This window comes from Gadus chalcogrammus, chromosome 17 (genome assembly GCF_026213295.1).
Source record: "Gadus chalcogrammus isolate NIFS_2021 chromosome 17, NIFS_Gcha_1.0, whole genome shotgun sequence".
Lineage (NCBI taxonomy): Eukaryota > Metazoa > Chordata > Actinopteri > Gadiformes > Gadidae > Gadus > Gadus chalcogrammus.
The window spans coordinates 4,354,821-4,379,798 of NC_079428.1; the positions used below are offsets into that span (position 1 = coordinate 4,354,821).

General features: G+C 43.8%; 3 protein-coding genes across 3 annotated transcripts; all 3 read right to left on the reverse strand.

Moving 5' to 3' along the window:
* Positions 1–1,905: 1,905 nt before the first annotated feature.
* Positions 1,906–8,959, reverse strand: LOC130370413 (GATA zinc finger domain-containing protein 14-like). The gene is made up of 7 exons (XM_056576170.1): positions 8,954–8,959; positions 5,159–6,749; positions 4,813–5,004; positions 4,624–4,719; positions 4,370–4,508; positions 4,082–4,213; positions 1,906–3,737 (listed from the first exon to the last, which is right to left on the reverse strand). The coding sequence occupies exons 1-3, from the start codon at positions 8,957–8,959 to the stop codon at positions 4,940–4,942; spliced, it is 1,662 nt and encodes a 553-aa protein (XP_056432145.1). The 3' UTR covers positions 1,906–3,737; positions 4,082–4,213; positions 4,370–4,508; positions 4,624–4,719; positions 4,813–4,939.
* On the reverse strand, positions 8,502–11,432 carry LOC130370156 (uncharacterized). The gene is made up of 6 exons (XM_056575857.1): positions 11,183–11,432; positions 10,814–11,002; positions 10,610–10,705; positions 10,358–10,493; positions 10,052–10,216; positions 8,502–9,216 (listed from the first exon to the last, which is right to left on the reverse strand). Exons 1-6 carry the CDS (start codon positions 11,402–11,404, stop codon positions 9,173–9,175), a joined length of 852 nt encoding a protein of 283 aa, XP_056431832.1. The 5' UTR covers positions 11,405–11,432; the 3' UTR covers positions 8,502–9,172.
* An 8,161-nt stretch (positions 11,433–19,593) lies between these two features.
* Positions 19,594–23,362, reverse strand: LOC130370414 (autotransporter adhesin BpaC-like). Its single transcript, XM_056576171.1, has 7 exons — positions 23,318–23,362; positions 22,533–23,045; positions 22,137–22,328; positions 21,936–22,031; positions 21,682–21,820; positions 21,416–21,541; positions 19,594–20,584 (listed from the first exon to the last, which is right to left on the reverse strand). The coding sequence occupies exons 1-7, from the start codon at positions 23,360–23,362 to the stop codon at positions 20,538–20,540; spliced, it is 1,158 nt and encodes a 385-aa protein (XP_056432146.1). The 3' UTR covers positions 19,594–20,537.
* Positions 23,363–24,978: the final 1,616 nt, after the last annotated feature.

Below are 24,978 nucleotides of genomic sequence, written 5' to 3' on the forward strand. Positions count from 1 at the left end.
AAAAACCGCAATGAATGCCGGGAAAAGGGCACGTGGTTTAAAAAATATATGCATAAAAGACGTTTCAAGCGTTCCATCGAGTCTCACGCATTCTACAATGGCCAGCGTGGGAGCCGGCGAGTCTGCGAGTGGGCGATCTGAAACTAAATCGGAAACTAGATTTCTTCTTCAAAGGTTTTGCTCCACACAGAACCTCCTCACCATCATAACGGAGCACATCGGGGCACCAGATTGCTTATGAGCGGTACTGATCGCGTCAAGTGTCTTTCCAGTATCAAATAGTTGACGAATAAAATCTCAATAAGGTTCAAGTGCGGCCATAACTAAGGCTAAATATAAATAGACAGTCTATTGCTGGTTTAGGTGGTTGGCTCTTTTTTCTTCGCTGCGTTCTGCCTTCTGGTGTAGCCTATAACTATAAATGTATCCATTTTTGTTTTTCTGTTTCGGGTTTAAAAAACCAACACACAAAACACACAAACACAAATAAAATGCTGTTGATTTGTTTATTCCTTTTACCCTTTTTCAGTTTAAAAACCAAATCAGAAAAACCAAAAAAACGACTTAATTGTTTTTTCTGATTTCGTTTTAAATCGGAATATTCAAAGAACGAACCATACACGGATTCAAAATCATCTGTACAGATGTCATGTTTGCGATTGTCGATGCCGTTAATTTGTGAAACGACAGTCACTGCCCTCTAGAGGATTTATGCGTAACATCCACAACAACGCTGAAACCAGACGGAGGTATGAAGGGTAGTTCCGGGGATAACGTTTGGGTCGACGGACGAATTTCGTCCGGATCCGGAGGTTTGGATCGGCCTTTACAGGCATCGTCATGGGCCTTTAATTAGCAAAATCCTTCCATTAATGAACTGAAGATAGAAAAAAAAGTATTTTACAAACAGTCAAAAAGTTACTGTTAACGTAGTTATTTTACGTAGTTAATTAAATGTAAATGTTTTGTTCATCAAATAAAAAAATGTGGATGCTAAGGATTGTATTTTCACAAGTACGTTTTTGTCACTTCTTAAAGTTGCTTTAAAGTTTCTTTATAGCAAGGCCAGCCCCATGGTCCCTAGGATGATGAGTAGAGCTGCAAATGGGGGCAAGAGAGGAAAAGAGGTGAGATTATTTCATCATTACTTTAAAACAATGAATTTAAGATTATCAGACAACTAGTTGCTACTTAAAAGCAAGGCCGAAGCAACTTGTATATTGATTAGTGAATAAAAGGATATGCAGATAACGCGGATATAGCTTTGCTAGCAGTTAGCGGGCCAAAACTAGAGGTTTAGCCTGGAGCGTAGCAAGAGGTTTAGCGTACAGCATTACTTGAGGTTTAGCTGGTAGTAGGGCTGGGCGATATAACTAAATATCATATCCCGATATAGGTCATTCATATCCCGATAACGATATATATCAGGATATAGCACATTTTCTGTAAATTCAATGAATAGATAGTTTATATAAAATGACCACATTTCTGTGGCCTATTTCGTATTACATTTTGAATTATATACTCTACAAATAAAGATAACTTACTCATGATTATTTTTCTCCTTTTATTTAGAACCTTGGTGCAATTTATGCATGGAACAAAATTTAAAATATGAATGTATAAATATAAAAAGGTAAATAGAAAATAAATTTTTGGTTGGTTTTCAAAAATATTCAAACCAACCATACCAATAGTCTTTAACAGTAGAACTTTGTATAGTAGCGGCAAACAAAAATGAATACAGGCCTAACATAAATATTGGTATATAAAATACGAAATGTAAACATGGAACACTTTCAAGTTTAAACTAATGCAGCAATATAAGGCTCACAATATAAATATATAGAATATAACAAGTACGTTTTGAGCACTCGACGTACTCGAGCACTGTACTTTTGTGGACTTCATCCGTAGACTCTCCATACTGTTTTTCGTGATTCTTTCGTAGGCGGTAAAATAGGTTTGTGGTGTTTGAGTCTGGTGAGGGGACCGGTTAGCCACTCTTTTAGGTACGAGCTCACTTTGTCTTGGCTGGTCGTCAGAGTCCTTCTCCTGTTCAGAATTGTCGAATTCACTCTCCTCCATGTTTGTTTGTGTTGCCTTCATGTGACGTGTGGAAGAATGAAAAGCGTTGTCCAAATGACGAAAAATATTACCGTAAAGTGTGATTTGCGACAAGATGATATAAACAATAGAGCATAATATGAAACGATAGACATTTTTATATCATCACACGATATATATCGTCATATCGCCCAGCCCTAGCTGGTAGCCTAGCTAGAGTCAAGTGTGCAACCTAGCAAGAGTTTAGTTTGCAGCCTAGCTAGAGTTTAGTGTGCAGCCTAGCTAGAGGTTAAGCAGGCAGCCTAGCTAGCTGTTTAGCGGGCTACCTAGCTCATGGGTTAGCACGCTTCTTAGCGCGAGGTTTAGTGGTCAGCCTAGTTAGCACTTTAGTGGGCAGCCTAGCTAGAAGTCAAGTGAACAGCCTAGCTTGTGGTATGGCGGGCAGAAAGAGAAGTGAGGAGAAAACATGAAAAAGTCATTGAATTAAATACTTTCTTTTAATATAATCAGACTAGTGGCTACTTAAAAGAGCCAGTAAGCCCAATGTTTCAGCTGGAATTCGAACACTACGTGATCATTTGATCTTCCTCCTGCACTGACAAGTGATTCGGGAAATTGACAAATGGGTTGCGGATCCACTCATTCATATAGACTTATGGCATGTAAAAGAGTGACAGTATTGCGAAGTAAATTGAGTTTATTAAGTGTGCGTGCATTTTGCATGAATTTTTTTTATTTATTTTTTCTATTCATGTCGTAGCCTACTAACCTACGGCCCGGTTAGGAATGTCCCGCGGCCCGGTACGGGCCGGTGGTTGGGGACCGCTGCATTAGATGACAGATGATAAGCCCATCCTTCCAATTAGCTTGTGTGGAGCGCAGATGCATACCACCAATCACCTTGAATGGTCATGACCATGATTGAAGAGATCGGGTTGCTCTAGTCTAGCATGTAAAATAATCCAATATAGGCCATTCCATCATGTAATGACCAGAAATTAGGTAAAGCATGGTTGCGTTACAAAGTAGGCAAGAACAGAATCAAGTTGACTGGTATAGGTATATTTAATTTAACAAACAAACAAAACAAAACATATTAGTTGTTGCAACAAAGTGCATAACAATCGGATCATACCACCACTGTTTGAATGCATGTTTTTTCTGTGAGCAGAATTAACTTAATTTAATACTGCTCTTAATTTTCGTGCTTAGATAATCACAAATCGCAAGTTTATTTAACATACAAGCCAGTATCGTTTCTGCCATCCAGTGGCATCATTCAACGAAGAGAGAGGGGACAAACATTGGTTCAGTGCCTGATAACCTGTTGGTCTGAGACTTACGCAATAAATACATGACACATACAATGGAATGCGTGGAAATATACACAAAACTCATGACTCACCCAAAGGCAAACAAAAGGACAAAATTGTTAGAAAAATAAATAGCTACTTGTTTAAGGCTAATTTCTAGGCATCGTCATGGGCCTTTAATTAACAATATCCTTCCATTAATGAACTGAGGATTGAAAAATACAAAGTATTTTACGAATTGTTCATATATTTTTGATGTAGTTAATATATGTAATGTAGGTTTTTACTACTTTTGGAACTTCTTAAAGCTGCTTTATAGCAAGGTCAGACCCATGGTCCCTAGGATGATGAGCAGAGCTGAAAATAGAGAGAAAGAGATTAAGTTATTTCATAATTGCATTAAACGTTGCTTTTACGATTAACAGACAACTAGTGGCTACTTTAAAGTGAGGCCTAGGCAACTATATCTGCTGAAGCAGATATTGACTTGCTAGCAGTTAAGATAGGGGATTTGTGGACAGCCTAGCTATAGGTTAACAGGGTAGCCTAGTTAGAGGTTAACAGGGTAGTTTACTTGAGGTTTAGCTTGTAGCCTAGCTTGCACTTAAGTGGCAGGCCTAGCTAGAGATTAAGAGGGCAGCCAAGCTCATGGATTAGCGTGCAGATACCGGTTTAGCAGGGAGCCTTGCTAGTCCGCCTACCTTGTGACAGTGCCTGGTAGGTTGGCCTGCCGCCGGCGGAGGTGATGAGGTTGGTGCTATTGGAGTTGGGGTTGCCCAGCTCCACCCTTCCGGTCTGGACTCTGGCCTCGGGAGCTCCCAGGACGTCGGTGGCTGGTTAAGAACATGTACAGTTAAGGATAAGCGATTGAAGATCCTGTGATCATATGATCCTGTTTGGTGTGTGTGTGTGTGTGTGTGTGTATGTGTGTGTATGTGTGGGGGTGGGTTGGTGTGAAACTTTCTTGGGCTTTTACTCGATTGGCTTACCGGGGTCGAATGCTCCGGTGACAAGAGCTAACGAAAAGGTAGACGGCGTCATTCTGACTGTCGCATTGGGGATAGTGGCTGCGAACGTACACTGGATTCTGTTTCCGTCGATGCGTCCCCTCACCGAGTTTGCATTCAGCTAAGAAGGCAGAGTCGAAGCCAGTCAATGTTTTGATATCAGCACGTCCATTGATAGTTAGTTAAGAGGTTACTGTTAAGGGGAACTTTCAGGTGCCGAATGAACTTAAACTTACAGTTCGTCGAATCAATTGATCGTTTTGCAAGATCGTTCCGATGAATTCAACCCTTCCATTGTTGTTGGCGCAAACGTAAGTAGTATCTCCTCCTCCCTGTGATGAGAACCAGCAAACAGACAGCACATTAGCAATGTTGCAGATATAAGTCGATTTTAATTGACCTGTGCGATTGTCAGGGATATTTACCAAAGCAATGTCCGGTGACAACGTGCAGCCTATGTAGCCATCGGACTGTCCAGAGAGTCCAAACTCAAAGTTCTGTCCGGCAGTCCGTCTGGCACCCACAAAGAAACAGGATCCAGCCAACGATGGGTCACAGCTCTGTGGCTGTGAGGCACAGAGCTGGGAACTGCTGCAGCCTTGGTTGGAGATGGGGCTCTGTGATTGATGACGGCGGGAAAAAGGATTTAATAAGTGCGGGAAAATTATTAATATTATGTGTCTGAATTTTTTTCTTTCCTAATTTATTATTGTGTACGCTATTTGATATAACACAATTTCTGTCAGTGTATTATTTAGGTTAAACACTTACCAATGGACCTACGGTATTGTTGGGTATCAGTACTGGTGGACTCGTTGTGGTTGCGGCGACTGTCGTGGTTGCGGCTGCTGGGGTTGTGGCGGCTGTCGTGGTTGCAGCTGCTGTTGTGGTTGCGCCTGCTGCTGTTGTGGTTGCAGCGGCTGTTGTTGCTGCTGCGGTGGTGGTTGCGGCTGCGGTGGTGGTTGCGGCTGCGGTGGTGGTTGCGGCTGCCATTGTGGTGGTTGCGGCTGCCGTGGTGGTTGCGGCTGCCATTGTGGTGGTTGCGGCTGCCGTGGTGGTTGCGGCTGCCATTGTGGTGGTTGCGGCTGCTGTTGTGGTGGTTGCGGCGACTGTCGAGGTTGCGGCTGCTGGGGTTGTGGCGGCTGTCGTGGTTGCAGCTGCTGTTGTGGTTGCGCCTGCTGTGGTTGTTGCGGCAGCTGTTGTTGCGGCTGCTGTTGTGGTTGTGCCTGCTGCTGTTGCAGCTGCTGTGATTGCACCTGCTGTTGTTGTTGCGGCAGCTGTTGTTGCGGCTGCTGTTGTGGTTGCGGCCGCTGTTGTGGTTGCGGCCGCTGTTGTTGTTGCTGCTGCCATTGTGGTTGCGGCTGCCGTGGTGGTGGCAGCGGCTGTTGTTGTTGCAGGGGCGGTGGTGGTTGCGGCCGCTGTTGTTGCTGCTGCGGTGGTGGTTGCGGCTGCGGTGGTAGTTGCAGGGGCTGTGGTGGTTGCGGCTGCGGTGGTGGTTGCGGCTGCGGTGGTGGTTGCGGCTGCGGTGGTGGTTGCGGCTGCGGTGGTGGTTGCGGCTGCTGCTGTTGTGGTTGCAGCGGCTGTTGTTGCTGCTGCGGTGGTGGTTGCGGCTGCGGTGGTGGTTGCGGCTGCGGTGGTGGTTGCAGCTGCCATTGTGGTGGTTGCGGCTGCCGTGGTGGTTGCGGCTGCCGTGGTGGTTGCGGCTGCCATTGTGGTGGTTGCGGCTGCCGTGGTGGTTGCGGCTGCCATTGTGGTGGTTGCGGCTGCTGTTGTGGTGGTTGCGGCGACTGTCGAGGTTGCGGCTGCTGGGGTTGTGGCGGCTGTCGTGGTTGCAGCTGCTGTTGTGGTTGCGCCTGCTGTGGTTGTTGCGGCAGCTGTTGTTGCGGCTGCTGTTGTGGTTGTGCCTGCTGCTGTTGCAGCTGCTGTGGTTGCACCTGCTGTTGTTGTTGCGGCAGCTGTTGTTGCGGCTGCTGTTGTGGTTGCGGCCGCTGTTGTGGTTGCGGCCGCTGTTGTTGTTGCTGCTGCCATTGTGGTTGCGGCTGCCGTGGTGGTGGCAGCGGCTGTTGTTGTTGCAGGGGCGGTGGTGGTTGCGGCCGCTGTTGTTGCTGCTGCAGTGGTGGTTGCGGCTGCGGTGGTGGTTGCGGCTGCGGTGGTAGTTGCAGGGGCTGTGGTGGTTGCGGCTGCGGTGGTGGTTGCGGCTGCGGTGGTGGTTGCGGCTGCGGTGGTGGTTGCGGCTGCTGTTGTGGTGGTTGCGGCTGCGGTGGTAGTTGCGGCTGCCGGTGTGGTTGCGGCTGCCGTGGTTGTTGCGGGGGCTGTGGTGGTTGCGGCTGCCGTGGTGGTTGCGGGGGCTGTTGTGGTCTGGCTAGAGGCTCCAGCCAGAATGGTCAGTGCCAAAAGCAGGGAGAACAGCATTCCTCCGGCCATGTCTAGCAATGGTAAAGTTAAAGTTGTGAGACATTGCCCCAGTGCTGCCATTTTTTGTGTTTGTTAGCATTTCAAATAATTGTCTTCAAATTGTTCTTGTATCGCCTAGAACAGATTGTTCTCAAACTATTTTAATTCAAAGGCTCATAGTTTGGTTACAACAAAGAATCTCCCTCTCTTAAAAAATTACACAATTTTGAAAATACCAACAGATTGATCCCTATTTAAAATAACCTAAATGTACACATTTGGCCTTGCTTAAAGTATACTTTACTATGAATGATTAATGTGAAGATTATTATTCTATAATAAAATACTAATCTATATCGTAGGCTGGTTTAGTTATACCACATGTATTATTATAACATGTGTGTAGGCGAACCCAACCTGAGCCTACTTTTTAGGAATAAACAAATTTATATTAAGAGATATCACTGGATTTAGCCGCTCACATATGTATGTTTTACATTTGCATTAAGCAAATAAAACCACTGGACACATTATCTTTGGTATAAGATTCAGAACACAAGGTGCCTTATAGTTAGTACAACTCAGTTAGTAGCCTCAATAAAGTGGGTTTACCTACCAGTCTCCTTTTTCACACGTACAAATCAATTTAGAGTAACAGTGGGGTTAATGTAGTCCGGCTCAGCTGGAAAAGATTTCTTTCCTCTCCTAAAGTCTCTCTTGCAGGTGTCTGCTGTCTGTGAATGGATGGACAGGGGATCTGTGTTCGGTATTTAAAGGAAGAAGGAGGAACTTGATCTTGTGGATAACACATGATCTTGCGTGTATGAGGTGTGGTGGAAATAATTCCGGATTATCAACTACGTCAAACCTTTTGTCATCCTCCTGATGGTAAACCTCCCAAGACTCTTGCTTCCTTTCGACAATTTTTGGACATTTTTGTCTCATTATTTCCCGTCATTGGCAAATTATGTCATGACCAGTTTTTCAGATTCAGACAATTATATTCATCCCAAGAAGGGCATTTAATTTGCAGCACTATACACAACTTTAAAAAAGTAGAAAACTCAGACAAAACAAGATAGTTATATGTCAGAGGCAACAGATCAGCGTTCATAGGTCAGTACAAGAAAACAACGGGCAGCAGTCAATTAAATAAAACATTTGTCATAGCTCATATTAATAATCAAGGTTAAAGGAATGTATCAGTCATTTAAAATACTGTCTGCATTCAATAGCCTGATACCAGGACAAAGGTAGATGTTGTGGGAAACTGGTTTATTGTAGAATTGGACGGTTTTGTGCATGCAGAGCAGGTATTGAATACTGACAAGGCAGAGTTCCTAATGAGTGTGTTGTTGTTGTTGTTGTGGTTGTGGTTGTTGTAACCTGAAAACAACAACAGAGTTGGAAGAAGTGTCAGTCAGGGAAGGTGCTCCGTATTGGCATGTCAGAGCTACCCATGAGCATGTGTGGTGATTGCTGGTTCAACCTGTGTGCCCTGATTATTGGATGTGTCACAGGTGTGCAGCCCCACCCAGCCCCAGAGCCTGTCAAGAGGATTCGGGTTAGTTGAGGCTGCCTAAACGCGCCATCAACAAAACTCTACATTGGTATCTATGTCTAGATATGGATATATTTCTGTCTGGATATATTTTTCTGTACAGTAAAAACTGAGATCTCCTAAAATCGACAAATACAAAATCAAATGACTTTTGAGCATTGAGCGATTACACTTTTGCCTTTAATTAACCCATTCATAGTCTTGACATTAAATAGCCGTATAGCAGGCGTTTGCCTTATAACAAGGCCAGTCCTATGGCTTCTATGATGATGGGCAGAGATAAAAATGCAGACAAGAGAGGGAAAGGGAGGAGAATATTTCATAATTACATTACAAAGCCATTATTTAAAAAAGGTTGCTTTTACAATTTGACAATGAGGCAACTAGAGGCAGTATCGTTTCTGCCATCCAGTGGCATCATTCAACGAAGAGAGAGGACAAGCATTGTTTCAGTGCCCGATAACCTGTTGGTCTGAGAGCAACACAATAAATACATGAAACATACAATCGGATGTGTGGAAATATACACTAAAGTCATGTCTCACCCCAAGTTAAAAAAAGGACATAATTGTTAAGAAAAATAAATAGCTCCCTCTTTAAGGCTAACTGACAGGCATCGTCATGGGCCTTTAATTAACAAAATCCTCCATTAATGAACTGAATATATAAAAAAAAAACAAGTGAAGTATTTTACAAACAGTCAAAATGTTTTTTTTATGTAGTTAATTAAATGTAAATGTTTTGTTCATCAAATAAAAAATTGTGGATGCTAAGGATTGTATTTTCACAATTATGTTTTTGTCACTTCTTAAAGTTTCTTTAAAGTTTCTTTATAGCAAGGCCAGGCCCATGGTCCCTAGGATGATGAGTAGAGCTGCAAATGGGGGCAAGAGAGGAAAATAGATGAGATAATTTCATCATTACTTTAAAACAATGAATTTTAGATTATCAGACAACTAGTTGCTACTTAAAAGCAATGCCGAAGCAACTTGTATATTAATTGGTGAATAAAAGGATATGCAGATAACGCGGATATAGCTTTGCTAGCAGTTAGCGGGCCAACAGATAGAGGTTTAATGGTCAGCCTAGCTAGAGCTTTAGTGGGCAGCCTAACTAGAGGTTTAGCCTGGAGCGTAGCTAGAGGTTTAGCGTACAGCATTACTTGAGGTTTAGCTGGTAGCCTAGCTAGAGTTAAGGGTGCATCCTAGCAAGAGTTTAGTTTGCAGCCTAGCTAGAGTTTAGTGTGCAGCCTAGCTAGAGGTTAAGCAGGCAGCCTAGCTAGCTGTTTAGCGGGCTGCCTAGCTCGTGGTTTAGCACGCTTCCTAGCTCGAGGTTCACTGGTCAGCCTAGTTAGCACTTTAGTGGGCAGCCTAGCTAGAAGTTAAGTGAACAGCCTAGCTTGTGGTATGGCGGGCAGAAAGAGAAGTGAGGAGAAAACATGAAAAACTCATTGAATTAAATACTTTCTTTTAATATAATCAGACTAGTGGCTACTTAAAAGAGCCAGTAAGCCCAATGTTTCAGCTGGAATTCAAACACTACGTGATTAAAAGCATTCTGGGCTGAAAGCTTTAGGAAAGAGCGGGGCGTGTTATCCTGTTGGTAACGACCCACGCCGACTTTATGATACTTTATGATGCCGGCCTAGCTCGTGGTTTAGTGGGCAGCACAGCTACTGGTTTGGCAGGAAGCCTTGCTAGTCTGCCTACCTTGTGACAGTGCCAGGTGAGTTGGTCGGCCACTGTTTGCAACGGTACTGGTTGCGACTGTGGTGGTTGCGACCGTGGTGAGGATACTGGTGCTGGAGCTGGCATCTGATATGTCCAGCACTTGTGTCTGCACTCTGGCCACAGGATTTCCCAGTACACCTGTGCCTAGTGAAGAACACGTACAGTTGAGGATAAGCGATTGCTGGTCACGTGATCATGTTATCCTGTATGTGGTTTTGTTGGTGTGTGGTTTGAATTGTGCGGATGGATGTGAAGCTTTGCGTGGCTTTGCTTAGATTGACTTACTGGAAAGGTTTCCGGTGAGAATAGCTAGAGAATAGGAGGTAGACACTGCTCTGGTAGTGGCATCAGGAATGGTGGCAGTAAACGTACACTGGATTGTGGTTCCGTTGATGAGACCCTTCACCGAGTTTACGGTCACCTAACAAGGCAGAGTGAGATCCAGACAATGTATTGATATTTACATTTACATTGATTTACAGTTGGGGGGTAAAGGTTAAGTAGAACTTGGAAGATGCCAAAAGTACTTAAACTTACGGTTTGTCTAATCAAAGCACTGTTGTTCAGCGAAGCACCGATGAATTCGAAGGACTCTTCATTGTTGGCGCAAATATAGGTAATGTCCCCTCCTCCCTGTTATGAGAACCAACAAACAGACAGAACATTAGCAGTGGCACAAATATATGTCGACTTTAATTGGCCTGTGCAATTAATAGAGCTGCCTTTGGAGTTTTTTCTTACTAAAGAGCTGTCAGTTGACAACGCGACGGCTATGTAGCCTTCCGACTCTCCAGAGAGGCTGAACCCATAGTTCAGGCCTTCAGTCTGCTGGGCGGATACAAAGTAGCATGTTGTCACCGATGGGTCGCAGCTCGCCGGCTCTTGGGCACAAAGCAGGGTCTCGGTGCAGCCTTCGCTGGAGATGGCCGTCTGCATTTTGAAGACGGAGGGAAAAACCATTTAAGAAGAGAAGAGAAAAAAAGTGTTTTGATATTATAATCTTTCAACTCTTAATCATTATTATCAAGGCTATTTGATTGAATATAGTTTCAGTCAATTGCATGGAATTGGAAGTGGATTGTATTTGTTCTAGATTAGACAAATCCTTACCAGTAGAGCTTCAACTGGGGTTTTAGTAGATGCTGCCGTAGAGGTGGCTACGGCAGACGTTGCAATGGTGCTAGCAGTGGTTTCAGCAGGCGTTGCCACGGTGCTAACGGTGGCACCGGCGGATGTAGAGCTCATCATTGGGGTACTTGTAGTGGATCCAGCTGCTATAGAGCTCATCATTGGGGTACTTGTAGTGGATCCAGCTGCTGTAGAGCTCATCATTGGGGTACTTGCAGTGGATCCAGCTGCTGTAGAGCTCATCATTGGGGTACTTGCAGTGGATCCAGCTGCTGTAGAGCTCATCATTGGGGTACTTGCGGTGGATACGGTTGCTATAGAGCTCATCATTGGGGTACTGACTGTGGATCCAGCTGCTGTAGAGCTGATCATTGGGGTACTAGGGGTTGATCCAGCTGCTATAGAGCTCATCATCGGGGTACTTGCAGTGGATCCAGCTGCTGTAGAGCTCATCATTGGGGTACTTGCGGTGGATACGGTTGCTATAGAGCTCATCATTGGGGTACTGACTGTGGATCCAGCTGCTGTAGAGCTGATCATTGGGGTACTAGGGGTTGATCCAGCTGCTATAGAGCTCATCATCGGGGTACTAGGGGTTGATCCTGATGCTATAGAGCTCATCATTGGGGTACTTGTAGTGGATCCAGCTGCTGTAGAGCTCATCATTGGGGTACTTGCAGTGGATCCAGCTGCTGTAGAGCTCATCATTGGGGTACTTGCAGTGGATCCAGCTGCTGTAGAGCTCATCATTGGGGTACTTGCGGTGGATACGGTTGCTATAGAGCTCATCATTGGGGTACTGACTGTGGATCCAGCTGCTGTAGAGCTGATCATTGGGGTACTAGGGGTTGATCCAGCTGCTATAGAGCTCATCATTGGGGTGCTAGCCGTGGATCCAGCTGCTGTAGAGCTCATCATTGGGGTACTTACGGTGGATCCAGCTGCTGTAGAGCTAATCATTGGGGTACTTGCAGTGGATCCAGCTGCTGTAGAGCTCATCATTAGGATACTAGGGGTTGATCCTGTTGCTATAGCGCTCATCATCGGGGTATTTGCGGTGGATCCGGTTGCTATAGAGCTCATCATCGGGGTACTTGTGGTGGATCCGGTTGCTATAGAGCTCATCATTGGGGTACTTGCGGTGGATCCGGTTGCTATAGAGCTCATCATTGGGGTACTGACTGTGGATCCAGCTGCTGTAGAGCTCATCATTTGGGTACTTGCGGTGGATCCAGCTGCTGTAGAGGTCATCATTGGGGTACTTGCTGTGGATCCGGTTGCTATAGAGCTCATCATTGGGGTACTTGCGGTGGATCCGGTTGCTATAGAGCTCATCATCGGGGTACTAGGGGTTGATCCAGCTGCTATAGAGCTCATCATCGGGGTACTAGCGGTTGATCCTGATGCTGTAGAGCTCATCATTGCGGTACTAGCCGTGGATCCGGCAGGCGTTGCCAGGTTACTAGAGGAGCTCACGGTAGTTGAGACTGTGGTTTGGGTGCTGGGGCTGTAACTGGCGTCTGATATGTCCAGAACTGGGGTCTGGACTCTGGCCACGGGAACTCCAAGTGTACCTGAGCCTAGTGAGGAACATGTACAGTTGAGGATATGCGGTTTCTGGTCACGTGATCATTTGATCCTGTATGTGGTTTTGTTCGTGTGTGTGTTGGATGTGCGGATGGATGTGAAGCTTTGTGTGGCTTTGACCAGATTGACTTACTGGAAAGGGTTCCGGTGACAATGGCTAGAGAATAGGACGTAAACAGTGCTCTGGTTGTGGCATCGGGAACGGTGGCTGTAAACGTACACTGGATTGTGGTTCCGTCGATGAGACCCTTCACCGAGTTCACGGTCACCTAAGAAGGCAGAGTCAGATCCAGACAAATGTATTGATATTTACATTTGTATTGATAGTCAGTTGGGGGGTTTGGTTTAAGTGGAACTTCCAGGTGCCGAAAGTACTTCAACTTACAGTTTGTCTACTCAAAGCACCATTGTCAAGCGAAGCACCGATGAATTCGAAGGACCCTTCATTGTTGGCGCAGATATAGGTGATGTCCCCTCCTCCCTGTTATGAGAACCAACAAACGGACAGAACATTAGCAGTGGCAAAAATATATGTAGACTTTCATTGGCCTGTGCAATTTTCAGCTGCCTTTGTAGTTTTTTCTTACTAAAGAGCTGTCGGTTGACAACGCGACGGCTATGTAGCCTTCCGACTCTCCAGAGAGGCTGAACCCATAGTTCCGGCCTTCAGTCTGCTGGGCGGATACAAAGTAGCATGTTGTCACCGATGGGTCGCAGCTCGCCGGCTCTTGGGCACAAAGCAGGGTCTCGGTGCAGCCTTCGCTGGAGATGGCCGTCTGGATTTTGAAGATGGAGGGAAAAACAATTTAAGAAGAGAAGGGAAAAAAAGTTATGATATTATAATCTTTCAACTCTTAATCATTATTATCTAGGCTATTTGATTGAATATAGTTTCAGTCAATTGTATGGAATTGAAGTGGATTGTATTTTTTCCTGATTAGACAAATCCTTACTAGTAGAGCTTCAACTGGGGTTTTAGTAGATGCTGCCGTAGAGGTGGTTACGGCAGACGTTGCAATGGTGCTAGCCGTGGTGCCAGCAGGCGTTGCCACGGTGCTAACGGTGGCACCGGCGGATGTAGAGCTCATCATTGGGGTACTTGTAGTGGATCCAGCTGCTGTAGAGCTCATCATTAGGGTACTAGGGGTTGATCCTGTTGCTGTAGCGCTCATCATCGGGGTACTTGCGGTGGATCCGGTTGCTATAGAGCTCATCATCGGGGTACTTGTGGTGGATCCGGTTTCTATAGAGCTCATCATTGGGGTACTTGCAGTGGATCCAGCTGCTGTAGAGCTCATCATTGGGGTACTGACTGTGGATCCAGCTGCTGTAGAGCTCATCATTGGGGTACTTGCAGTGGATCCAGCTGCTGTAGAGCGTATCATTGGGGTACTGACTGTGGATCCAGCTGCTGTAGAGCTCATCATTTGGCTACTTGCGGTGGATCCAGCTTCTGTAGAGCTCATCCTTGGGGTACTTGCGGTGGATCCGGTTGCTATAGAGCTCATCATCGGGGTACTTGCGGTGGATCCGGTTGCTATAGAGCTCACCATTGTGGTACTGACTGTGGATCCGATTGCTATAGAGCTCATCATTGGGGTGCTAGGGGTTGATCCAGCTGCTGTAGAGCTCATCATTGGGGTACTTGCGGTGGATCCAGCTGCTGTAGAGCTCATCATTGGGGTACTTGCGGTGGATCCGGTTGCTATAGAGCTCATCATCGGGGTACTAGGGGTTGATCCAGCTGCTGTAGAGCTCATCATTGGGGTACTTGCTGTGGATCCAGCTTCTGTAGAGCTCATCCTTGGGGTACTTGCGGTGGATCCGGTTGCTATAGAGCTCATCATCGGGGTACTTGCGGTGGATCCGGTTGCTATAGAGCTCACCATTGTGGTACTGACTGTGGATCCGATTGCTATAGAGCTCATCATTGGGGTGCTAGGGGTTGATCCAGCTGCTGTAGAGCTCATCATTGGGGTACTTGCGGTGGATCCAGCTGCTGTAGAGCTCATCATTGGGGTACTTGCGGTGGATCCGGTTGCTATAGAGCTCATCATCGGGGTACTAGGGGTTGATCCTGATGCTGTAGAGCTCATCATTGGGGTACTGACTGTGGATCCGGTTGCTATAGAGCTCATCATTGGGGTACTTGTAGTGGATCCAGCTGCTATAGAGCTCATCATCGGGGTACTAGGGGTTGATCCAGCTGTTGTAGAGCTTATCATCGGGGTACTAGGGGTTGATCCAGCTGTTGTAGAGCTTATCATCGGGGTATTAGGGGTTGATCCAGCTGTTGTAGAGCTCATCATCGGGGTACTTGCGGTGGATCCGGTTGCTATAGAGCTCACCATTGTGGTACTGACTGTGGATCCGATTGCTATAGAGCTCATCATTGGGGTGCTAGGGGTTGATCCAGCTGCTGTAGTGCTGATCATTGTGGTACTAGCGGTGGATCCAGCTGTTGTAGAGCTTATTGCCGTTGTCTGGGTAGAGGCTACTGGCACAATTGTCAGTGCCAATAGCAGGGAGAAGAGGAGACTCCAGCCCATGGCTAGAAATGGTAAAGTTAAAGTTAGTCGAGAGGCAGGGTTTATAGCCTGTGCTTTTGCAAGTTTTTACCATAAACTAGCCTCCTTTTAACTCTGAAACACTATGTTAGCATTTCAAATTGTTTTTTCCATATTTTTTCTATATTGCCTAACATGGTATTATTCTCAAATTTAACTCAAAGGGAGTTGGTGGTTACAGTTCAGATTCTCAACCAAATGTAAAAAAAAAAACAGCAGGTTCAATGCATTTGAATGACCAAAATTGACACATTTGACCACGCTGAAAATATACTTTACCCTTAATGTTTAATGACAAGATTATTATTCCATAATTATAAGCCTAATGTAGTATATATTAATTTGAACAGATGTTGTATTATTAAAGCTCGGTAGGCAAACCCAATATAAGACATTGTAGTAATAAACCAATTCATATAAATCAATAATCGCTAAATTAATATCATATTAGTAGGCCTATCGTTTAATATTTATGTTTAGCAATTAAAAACAATTGAAAATATAACCTTAAGCGGTAATTAACGGGGTCCGAGGAAAATGAAAAGTCAAGAACACATAATGGAAGATATATAAATATGACATATAATTATGAAGGAAAGATGTTGACGTTCCCCTTAATGCCATACTGTGCCTCGGCTTTCAGGTGACTGTGCTGTAGAGCAATGGCCGAATGTCATGTTCAGCTTGTTTATAATTGTCTCATCGGGATTCAAACTCTCAAACTAAGGATCACCAGTACAAGGCATTATCCCATTGAGCCACTGACAAACCTGAAATGTAGCCTCATTCACATGGTCAAAATGTATATTGATAAGCACACAACATCCAGAAAACTCCAAGCAAACATTTCTCAAATGAATTAAGGGCTTTCAAGCAAATACCTGAAAAATCTTTGAAATTCTGGGTAAATTAAACATTTGTTGTCAAGAACGCTAACGGAAGAAATATTAATATGTCAGAGTTCATTATGAAGGAAAAATGGTGAACGAAGAAGTTCCCCCTAATGCCATACTGTGTCTTGGAAGTCAGATTCTTGGAAACTAATGAGCGGGAATGTTGATTGCCTGATGAATTTCAGGTGGTGTTTAATGTTGTGTTTCTTAAATGATTGGCAATGACAGGATGTCATGTTCAGCTTGTTCATAATGCTCTAATCAGGATTCGAACACTCAACCTGAGTATCACCAGTACACGGCATTATCTTGTTGAGCCACTGACATTCCTGAACTGCTTGAAGCCTCATTCACATGGCGAAAATGTCTATTGATAAGCACACAACATCAAGAAAACAGTGCAAAAAAACATCAAGAGAATGTTTCACTGTTAACGGTTTCCAGCTAATAATAGCCCTATGTTATTGTATAGCTGTAGCTATACAATAACAAAATGTTCATATCGGCAAAACCGGCTGAGACTGTGGACGTTTGGCTTTTCTATGAAATTGTGGGAAAATCAAACGATTTTAGAGCAGAAGACCAGGGTTTTATAGATGCATCTGATTCTAGAGATTAATAATATGAGTCCAGGTCAATCTGGTGAGGAGAAATAAGGCTAATTCATGATTTTTTACAATAGCGCCACCTTTGGGGGTAGTCCCACCAATTTGGGTTTATGGGTAGTGGGGGTTATTGGTAACCATACCTCAAGATTTCAAGTGTTTTCGAACATACGGTATAGGCTGCAGAATGACTTACAGAATTTGAGGGGAAAAAAAACATTAAAGAAACAACAAACAACAACAACAACAAAGTAATGAAAACGCATGCTTTGTATTTTTGACTTTGGCTAGTGTCTAACAGTTGGGCCAACATCTCAGAGATAGTAGTAAGGTTTGTTAACCTACCTGTATTTTTTTTCGTTTCTTTTTAAATCACACGTCTGAATCGATTCGAAGTAAAAGACACTGGTGCTAAAGGTAGTGCGGCTCAGTGTTGGATGGTTATAGTTATTTTCCTCGGTCAGATCCCTCTCTCAGGTGAACAGTGTGTGAAGTGATGGACAGGGGAACCGGGCCCGCTATTTAAGGGGATGAGGAGGGACTTGAAATCGCGCTCTGCAAGACCTGGCCTCTCATGCATAATGCATATTGGAAACACTTCAGGGTCTGCAGAATGTGTCGGGCTCCTTGTCAACCTCCCAAGAAAAAACCTACCCTCTCAGTAATTGCTGTCTTGAGCAAAATACGGTCCAACCTGTTTGACTAATGGACAAGAAACCGACTCAAATGGAGGCGTCAAAAACATATAGTCCTAGGCCTACCTGAAATTTAGTTAAAATACATAAAGTTGCAGGCAACCATGACGGGGTCCTAATGTTTGACGAGTATGGTGGCCCAATGAAAGCCTGATAGTATACATTATTATTGGATGTAATGACACGTTTCACAGAATCGTTGTTTGCGATTGGTCTTGAAACAACAACCCCATGGTCATGTGGCCGACACAATACTACTACACTACATGGACATATAGAATATGCATGGTAGATAATAGTATATTTTGAGAAATAGAGGTTTTTCGTACGTGGCGGTATGGTGAGCTTGGTTGGTATGGTAATATGGCATTGGTATGCCCTAAAAACTGGTTTACCGGAGTCAAACATATCAAAACAATCACCAGCCATGTTTCTAAGGCATACTGTGTCAAAATCCAAACTGACCTTTGTGACATTACATTTGTACCACTTTTAGGCCGAGCCTGCTTTGGAGAGAGGCCGTGGTTCAGAAAGGCCACTTCGAACAAATGCATCTAATTTTTATTTTTTCAGATATAGACTTGAAATTTGGCAAGGCTATACTATTAGTAGCCATATTCGGATAACGAATACAATAGGGTTCCTGCGTTTTTTGTCGGAACTCCAATGATTATTATTATATGAAAGATATTTGTGTTTTTGGCACGTCTGACAGAACCCAAAATTGCCAGTATCCAAGGAGATGAAGCAGTGGAAGGAATGGACCAATGCAAGGAACAACCCTCAATGTTACTGCTAGATGCAATAATGTGTAGTTAAATTTTACCTCCTGTGTGTCTAACGTTAATTGTTAGGCACAGTGAACCACCAGATCCTCCTCTCAACCCTCAGAGAACTGAGAATCTCAGGCTCTGCATTCTCCTTGTTCACATCCTGCCTCAAGGATCGCACTGACAGGGTCACCTGGAAAGAATCTGTGTTAGAACCTTGTAGTCTCACTACTGGGGTCCCACATGGTTCTCTTCTGGGTCCCATCTGTTATTATTTACTCACATGGTCTCCCTACGACAGCTATGCAGAGGAAACACAACTTATTGTCTTTTCCAACGTCTAAAACCACACAGCAAGAACCTCTGCATGTCTGTTAGACATCTCTCAGTGGATGTGGACACACTACCTTAAGTTTAATCTGGACGTGACTGAGCTGCTCTTCCTGCCAAGGAAGGCATCTCCCATTCACAACCTCTCCATCAATATTGACAACCAGCTCCTGCAGATTAATTCTCAACAACATCCGGAGGACACATCAGATGTGTCCTCCTCACTTGTTTGGCCATCTGGATGAGGAACAGATTCTGTTCCTCATCCAGAGGGCCAAAAAAGTGTTGGACTCTAGACTCTACGTTCTTGTCATCTTGCAACTAGACTAATGCAACTCACTTCTGGTTGGTCTGCCAGCATGTGCAATTCATCCTCTGCAACTCATCTAGAATGGTGCAGCCAACCAGTTATCCCCCACTGCATCTCTCCTCCGCACCCTGCCCTTGTGGTTTGTCCAATCTGATGAAAAGTCACTGGTATTTGAATTCTGTGCTGCAAACTACTCCACCCCATCCTCCATCCAGGACATGGTTAAACCACACCCCCGAGCCAGTCAACTAGGCTGAAAGTCTGTCTTCCGGCTTGCTACTCCATCACGCTTTACAAAATCTTAACTGTTAGCGTTTCTGGCTCCACAATGTTGGAACAAACTCCTCACCGACATCAGGAAAGCTGAAACCCTACATTTCTGCTGTTGCAGACAGATATTATTTTTTGAGTGCATGTTGGCCCATGATTTATTCATTTTTTTTAAACAGCAATCTCTTGTACATTGTGTGTAATGTAGCACTTGAAATTGTCTCATGTGCTTTGGATAAAAGTAAGCAAGAGGCTTTGAATAAAAGCTAAGTAAATGTAATGTAAAGACTATCAAAGGAATATCCAAAGCTGGCAAACAACTTGCAAATATGAAAAAACACTGTTCAGTGGTTTGGTAGAATTGTAATTCAAATAAAACCAAGTTTAAAAACTCAGTTTTTAGACAGTATTTATTTATTATCTTTTTATTTTGGATTAATGAGCTGATATATTAAACAAACGTTTCTACCAAGGCAAACAAGGCTTTTAGAGCAGGACAATGTCAACTTTTAATCAATGACATAATGCAATATTGACCGTGGCCTACTTTGTCTCTCTAGCCTGTAAGAAAATCCAACATAGGCCCAATCATCATGTATGACAAGAAATAAGGTAAAGCAAGTTTGCATTACTTTTTCCGAACATATTTTCCCAAAAAGGTTTATTGTACAAAGTAGGCAAGAACAGAATCTAGTTGACTGGTATAGGCTATTTATATATTATTTAACATTCAAACAAAGCAAAACATATTAGAAGTCGCAACACGGTGCATTAACTGATACAACCAGTGTTTGAATGCCTGTTCATTCTGTGAGCAAGATTAAAATATGCAGTGATCACTTTAATCACTTTCCTCTTGTGCTTAGATAATAAAAAATCACTATTTCATTCAGCATTCAAGCCAGTATCGTTTCTGCCATCCAGTGGCATCATTCAACGAAGAGAGAGTGGACAAACATTGATTCAGTGCCTGATGATCTGTTTGTCTGAGAAGAACACAATACATAGAGTACACATATAGATGTGTCGAAACATACAGAAAAACTCATCTCTCACCCAAAGGCAAAAAAAAGGGCATAATTGTAAGAAAAATAAATAGCTCTTTCTTTAAGGCTAACATTCAGGCTTCGTCATGGGGCTGTATTTATCACGATCCTTTGATTAAATAAACGATTTGAGGCATTTTACTAATTGTAAAAAAAAAAGTATCTAATGAAATGAACGTCTTTGTTCATCAAATAAAAATAATTTGATTCTAAGGATTTTATTTCCACATGTATTTTATCAATTTATACAGTTTCAAAGCTGCTTTATATATGAGCGGCCAGTCCCATGGTCACTATGATGATGAGCAGAGCTGAAAAGGAAGCAAGAGAGGGAAAGAGATGAGATTATTTCATAAATTGATTAAAACGTTTCTTTTGCTAGGCCAAGGCAACTTGTATATTAAATGGTAAAAAAAAAAGGACATGCAGATAAACACTGTAGCGATATAGCCTTGCTAGCAGTTTAGCGGGCAGCCTACCTAGAGGTAAAGTGAGCATCCTAGCTAGAAGTCTAGCCTGGAGTGTAGCAAGAGATTTAGCAGACATCGTAATTTGAGGTTTAACTGGTAGCCCTGTTCAGAGTTTAATGGGCAGCCTAGCTAGAAGTTTAGCTGCCACACCTTTCCCCTAAATATCCGCATTTTGATGTGTTTTCATGTTCAAATCAATTCAACTCATTATTTATTTCTTGCATTCTCTTTGTTTCTCTCATTCTCTCGGTTGTGATTAGACCGTTCTTGCCGTGCGTTGGCGTGTAATGAGGTTATTTGGAACAGAAAGCCTCAACAGAATTATTTGCCTGTAACCGCTGCGACACGTCACGGAGGATGCACAACGGGTCCCCCCACGGCACGAAATGGGGGGGTCTAAGTCCACAACCCTCATGAAATTGTCTGTGGTTGAAAATGCTTAGCTAGAGGTTTAGCAGGCAGCCTAGTTAGTGCATAAGCGGGCAGCCTAGCAAAAGATTAAGTGGGTATTCTAGCTAGTTTTTTAGCGATCAGCCTAGCTAATGGATTAGCATGCAGCCTAGCTAGAGGTTTAGCAGGCATCCTAGCTTATGGTTTAGCGGGCGGCCTAGCTTGTAGTTTAGCAGGCAGTTTAGCTAGTGATTCGGCAGGAAGCCGAGCTAGTGTGCCTACCTTCTGACAGTGCCTGGTTGGTTGGCCGGCCGCTGTTTAGGATGCTTGAGGTGATGGAGTTGGTGTCTGCTATGTCCAGCACTTTTGTCTGGACTTTGGCCTCAGGAGCTCCAAGGTCACCTGTGCCTGGTTAAGAACATGTACACGGTTGAGTATAAGCGTTGGCAGGTCATGTGATCGTGTGACACTGTATGTTGTTTTGTATGTGTGTTTGTTAAAAGTCTGTTGGTGTGAAGCTTTGTGTGGCCTTGACTTGAACGGCTTACCAGGCGAGAAGGTTCCACTGACAACAGCTAACGCAAAGGACGTTGCCGACCCTCTGGCTGTGGTGTCGGGAACGGTGGCTTTAAACGTACACTGGATTGTGGTTCCGTTGATGTGACCCTTCACCGAGCTTGCGTTCACCTAACGAGGCAGAGTGAGATCCAGACAATGTATTGATATTTACATTTGTATTGATAATCAGTTGGGGGGTTAGGATTAAGTGGAACTTCCAGGTGCCAAAAGTACTTGAACTTACAGTTTGTCTACTCAAAGCACCATTGTCAAGCGAAGCACCGATGAATTTGAGGGTCCCTTTGTTGTTGGCGCAAATGAAGGTAATATCCCCTCCTCCCTGTTATGAGAACAAACAAACAGACAGAACGTTAGCAATGGCACAAATATGTAGACTTTAATGGACCTGTTTAATTAACAGCTGCCTTTGGAGTTTTTTTCTTACCAACGAGCTGTCGGTTGACAACGTGCAGCCTATGTAGCCTTTGGACTCTCCAGAGAGGCTGAACTCAAAGTTCTGTCCGGCAGTACGTTTGATACCCACAAAGAAACAGGATCCAGGCTTCGATGGGTCACAGCTCTCCGGCGCTCCGGCACAAAGCAGGGAAATGCCGCAGCCTGCGTTGGAGATGGGGCTCTGTATTTTCATGACAGCGCGACAAAGGACTTGATTAGAGTGCAAACCGTTTTCGACAAGAGCAGGGTTATTATTATCAGTCTTATTTTTGATGTTCTCTTTGTGCTCCTACTCATCATTACGTAGGCTATTTGATTGATTATAAGTTCAGTCAATTGTATGTTATTGAAGTAAATTGTGTTGCGAATACTAATAATAGCTCACCATTGTGGTACTAGCGGTGGATCCTGCTGCTGTAGAGCTCATCATGGCGGTACTGGCGGTTGATCCAGCTGCTGTAGAGCTCACCATTGCGGTACTGGCGGTTGATCCAGCTGCTGTAGAGCTCATCATGGCGGTACTAGCGGTTGATCCAGCTGCTGTAGAGCTCATCATGGCGGTACTGGCGGTTGATCCAGCTGCTACAGAGTTCATAATTGGGGTACTGGCGGTTGATCCAGCTGCTGTAGAGCCCATCATTGCGGTACTGGCGGTTGATCCAGCTGCTGTAGAGCCCATCATTGCGTACTGGCGGTTGATCCAGCTGCTGTAGAGCTCATCATGGCGGTACTGGCGGTTGATCCAGCTGCTGTAGAGCTCATCATGGCGGTACTGGCGGTTGATCCAGCTGCTACAGAGTTCATAATTGGGGTACTGGCGGTTGATCCAGCTGCTGTAGAGCCCATCATTGCGGTACTGGCGGTTGATCCAGCTGCTGTAGAGCTCATCATGGCGGTACTAGCGGTTGATCCAGCTGCTGTAGAGCTCATCATGGCGGTACTGGCGGTTGATCCAGCTGCTACAGAGTTCATAATTGGGGTACTGGCGGTTGATCCAGCTGCTGTAGAGCCCATCATTGCGGTACTGGCGGTTGATCCAGCTGCTGTAGAGCTCATCATTGCGGTACTGGCGGTTGATCCAGCTGCTGTAGAGCTCTCCATTGTGGTACTAGCGGTGGATCCAGCTGCTGTAGAGCTCATTGTCGTTGACTGGGTAGAGGCTTTTGGCACAATTGTCAGTGCCAATAGCAGGGAGAAGAGGACACTCCAGCCCATGGCTAGAAATGGTAAAGTTAAAGTTAGTCGAGAGGCAGGGTTTATAGTCTGTGCTTCGGTTAAAGTTTTTAACAATAAGATGGCCTACTTAAAATGTGAAACATTGTTTGCAGCATTTCAAATAGTTTTCATCATATTGTGCATGTATCACCTAGCATAGTATTATTCTTTATTATTATTAAAAATATCAGGATTGTTTCATATTTTATATTGAATGCATTTTTGACAAAAATTGACACATTTGACCACTCTGAAAATATACTTTAAGATTATCATTCTATAATTATTAGCCTATCGTAGGCTGTATTAATTATACCAGATATAATGTTATCATAACTGTGTGTTGGTAAACACAATAAAAGACTACATTGTAGTAATAAACAAATTATTATAAACTGATATCACTGGATTAATATCATATGAGTTGGTCGAATTACATTTAGCAATTCAAACAAAGTAAAACAACATTTTAGGTTCAGGTATCATAACTTGAGGTTTGTATTTTTTCATACTAGTGCCTCACAGTTAATCTCACAGGTTTTCTCTCAGAGTTAGTAGTAAGGTTCGTTTACCTACCTGTCTTTGATTTAATTTTTAATAATCACACGAATAGATTGGGAGTACAAGTTGTGCTAAAGATACTGCGGCTCAGTGGTGGATGGTAATAGGCCTAGTTATTTTCCTCTTCTCAGATCCCTCTCGCAGGTGAACAGTGCAGGGAAGTGATGGACACTGAGAACGTGCCCGCTATTTAAAGTGATGAGGCGGGACTTGAACTCGTGCTGTACAATACCTGATGTCTGTGCGTGTGGTCTCGTCGGAAACACTTCGTGGTCTACCGACTGGCTCGAGCTTCTCATCATCAAAACGTCATTTTGTCTCTGATTTACGCCATTTTTCTCTCCCTAATTCTCGTCTTGAGCAAAACAAATATAACGGTCTGAACGAGTGAGAAACAAACGTCTCAAATCTGGACGGCAAAGAAAAAAATAGTCCGATACCTGAAAAATCGAATTAATATAATTATTAAAACGATTATACAAGATAAATAATAATAACAATGATTATAAGGAATTGTATTAAAGACATTTGGGTTGTTGCCATGTCTGTCAGACACACGAGTGTAATAATCCAAGATGAAGCAATGGACAAGGAACCCACATTGTTAAAAAATAACATCTATCCTCAAGCAATTATCGTGTCTACCGTTAATTGCTAGAATAAAATGACGACGAACACATTCATTGTCTGAAATTATCTGGTTTAAACATCTAGCTTGAGATATACATCTAGCTTGAGATATATAGCCTACCTCATACAAAATATATAAATGTTTTGTATGAGGCCTACGTTGAAGATATATTTTTTTTTCATTCGCATTTTATGCGTTTCAATGTTCAAATCAAAACTTTTGAATCAACTTTCTTTTTTCTTTCTTGCATTCTATTTCTTTGTTTCTCTCAGTTGTAAAGGGCAATGTTCGTTGCCGTGCGTGTCCGTTTGATGATGTTTGACACACAACGGACTGTTCCTGTAACGCGACCCGTCACGGGACAAGGACAAAAAAAAAAAAACAGGTCCGTCCTCATGAAAACGTCTGGGGTTGAAAATGCGCA

Coding starts and splice junctions, on each gene's coding strand:
- LOC130370413 (XM_056576170.1), bottom strand. Junction 5,005..5,158: donor ACAATACCGTAGGTCCATTG/GTAAGTGTTTAA, acceptor CATCAATCACAG/AGCCCCATCTCCAACCAAGG.
- LOC130370414 (XM_056576171.1), bottom strand. CDS start 23,362: ATGGGCTGGAGTGTCCTCTTCTCCCTGCTATTGGCACTGACAATT. Junction 22,329..22,532: donor CCACCGCTAGTACCACAATG/GTGAGCTATTAT, acceptor ATGAAAATACAG/AGCCCCATCTCCAACGCAGG. Junction 20,585..21,415: donor CAACCAGGCACTGTCAGAAG/GTAGGCACACTA, acceptor CTTCCTTTTCAG/CTCTGCTCATCATCATAGTG.
- LOC130370156 (XM_056575857.1), bottom strand. CDS start 11,404: ATGATGAGCTCTACAGCAGCTGGATCCACTACAAGTACCCCAATGATG. Junction 10,494..10,609: donor GTGCTTTGATTAGACAAACC/GTAAGTTTAAGT, acceptor CTGCCTTGTTAG/GTGACCGTAAACTCGGTGAA. Junction 10,217..10,357: donor TCTCACCGGAAACCTTTCCA/GTAAGTCAATCT, acceptor GTTCTTCACTAG/GCACAGGTGTACTGGGAAAT.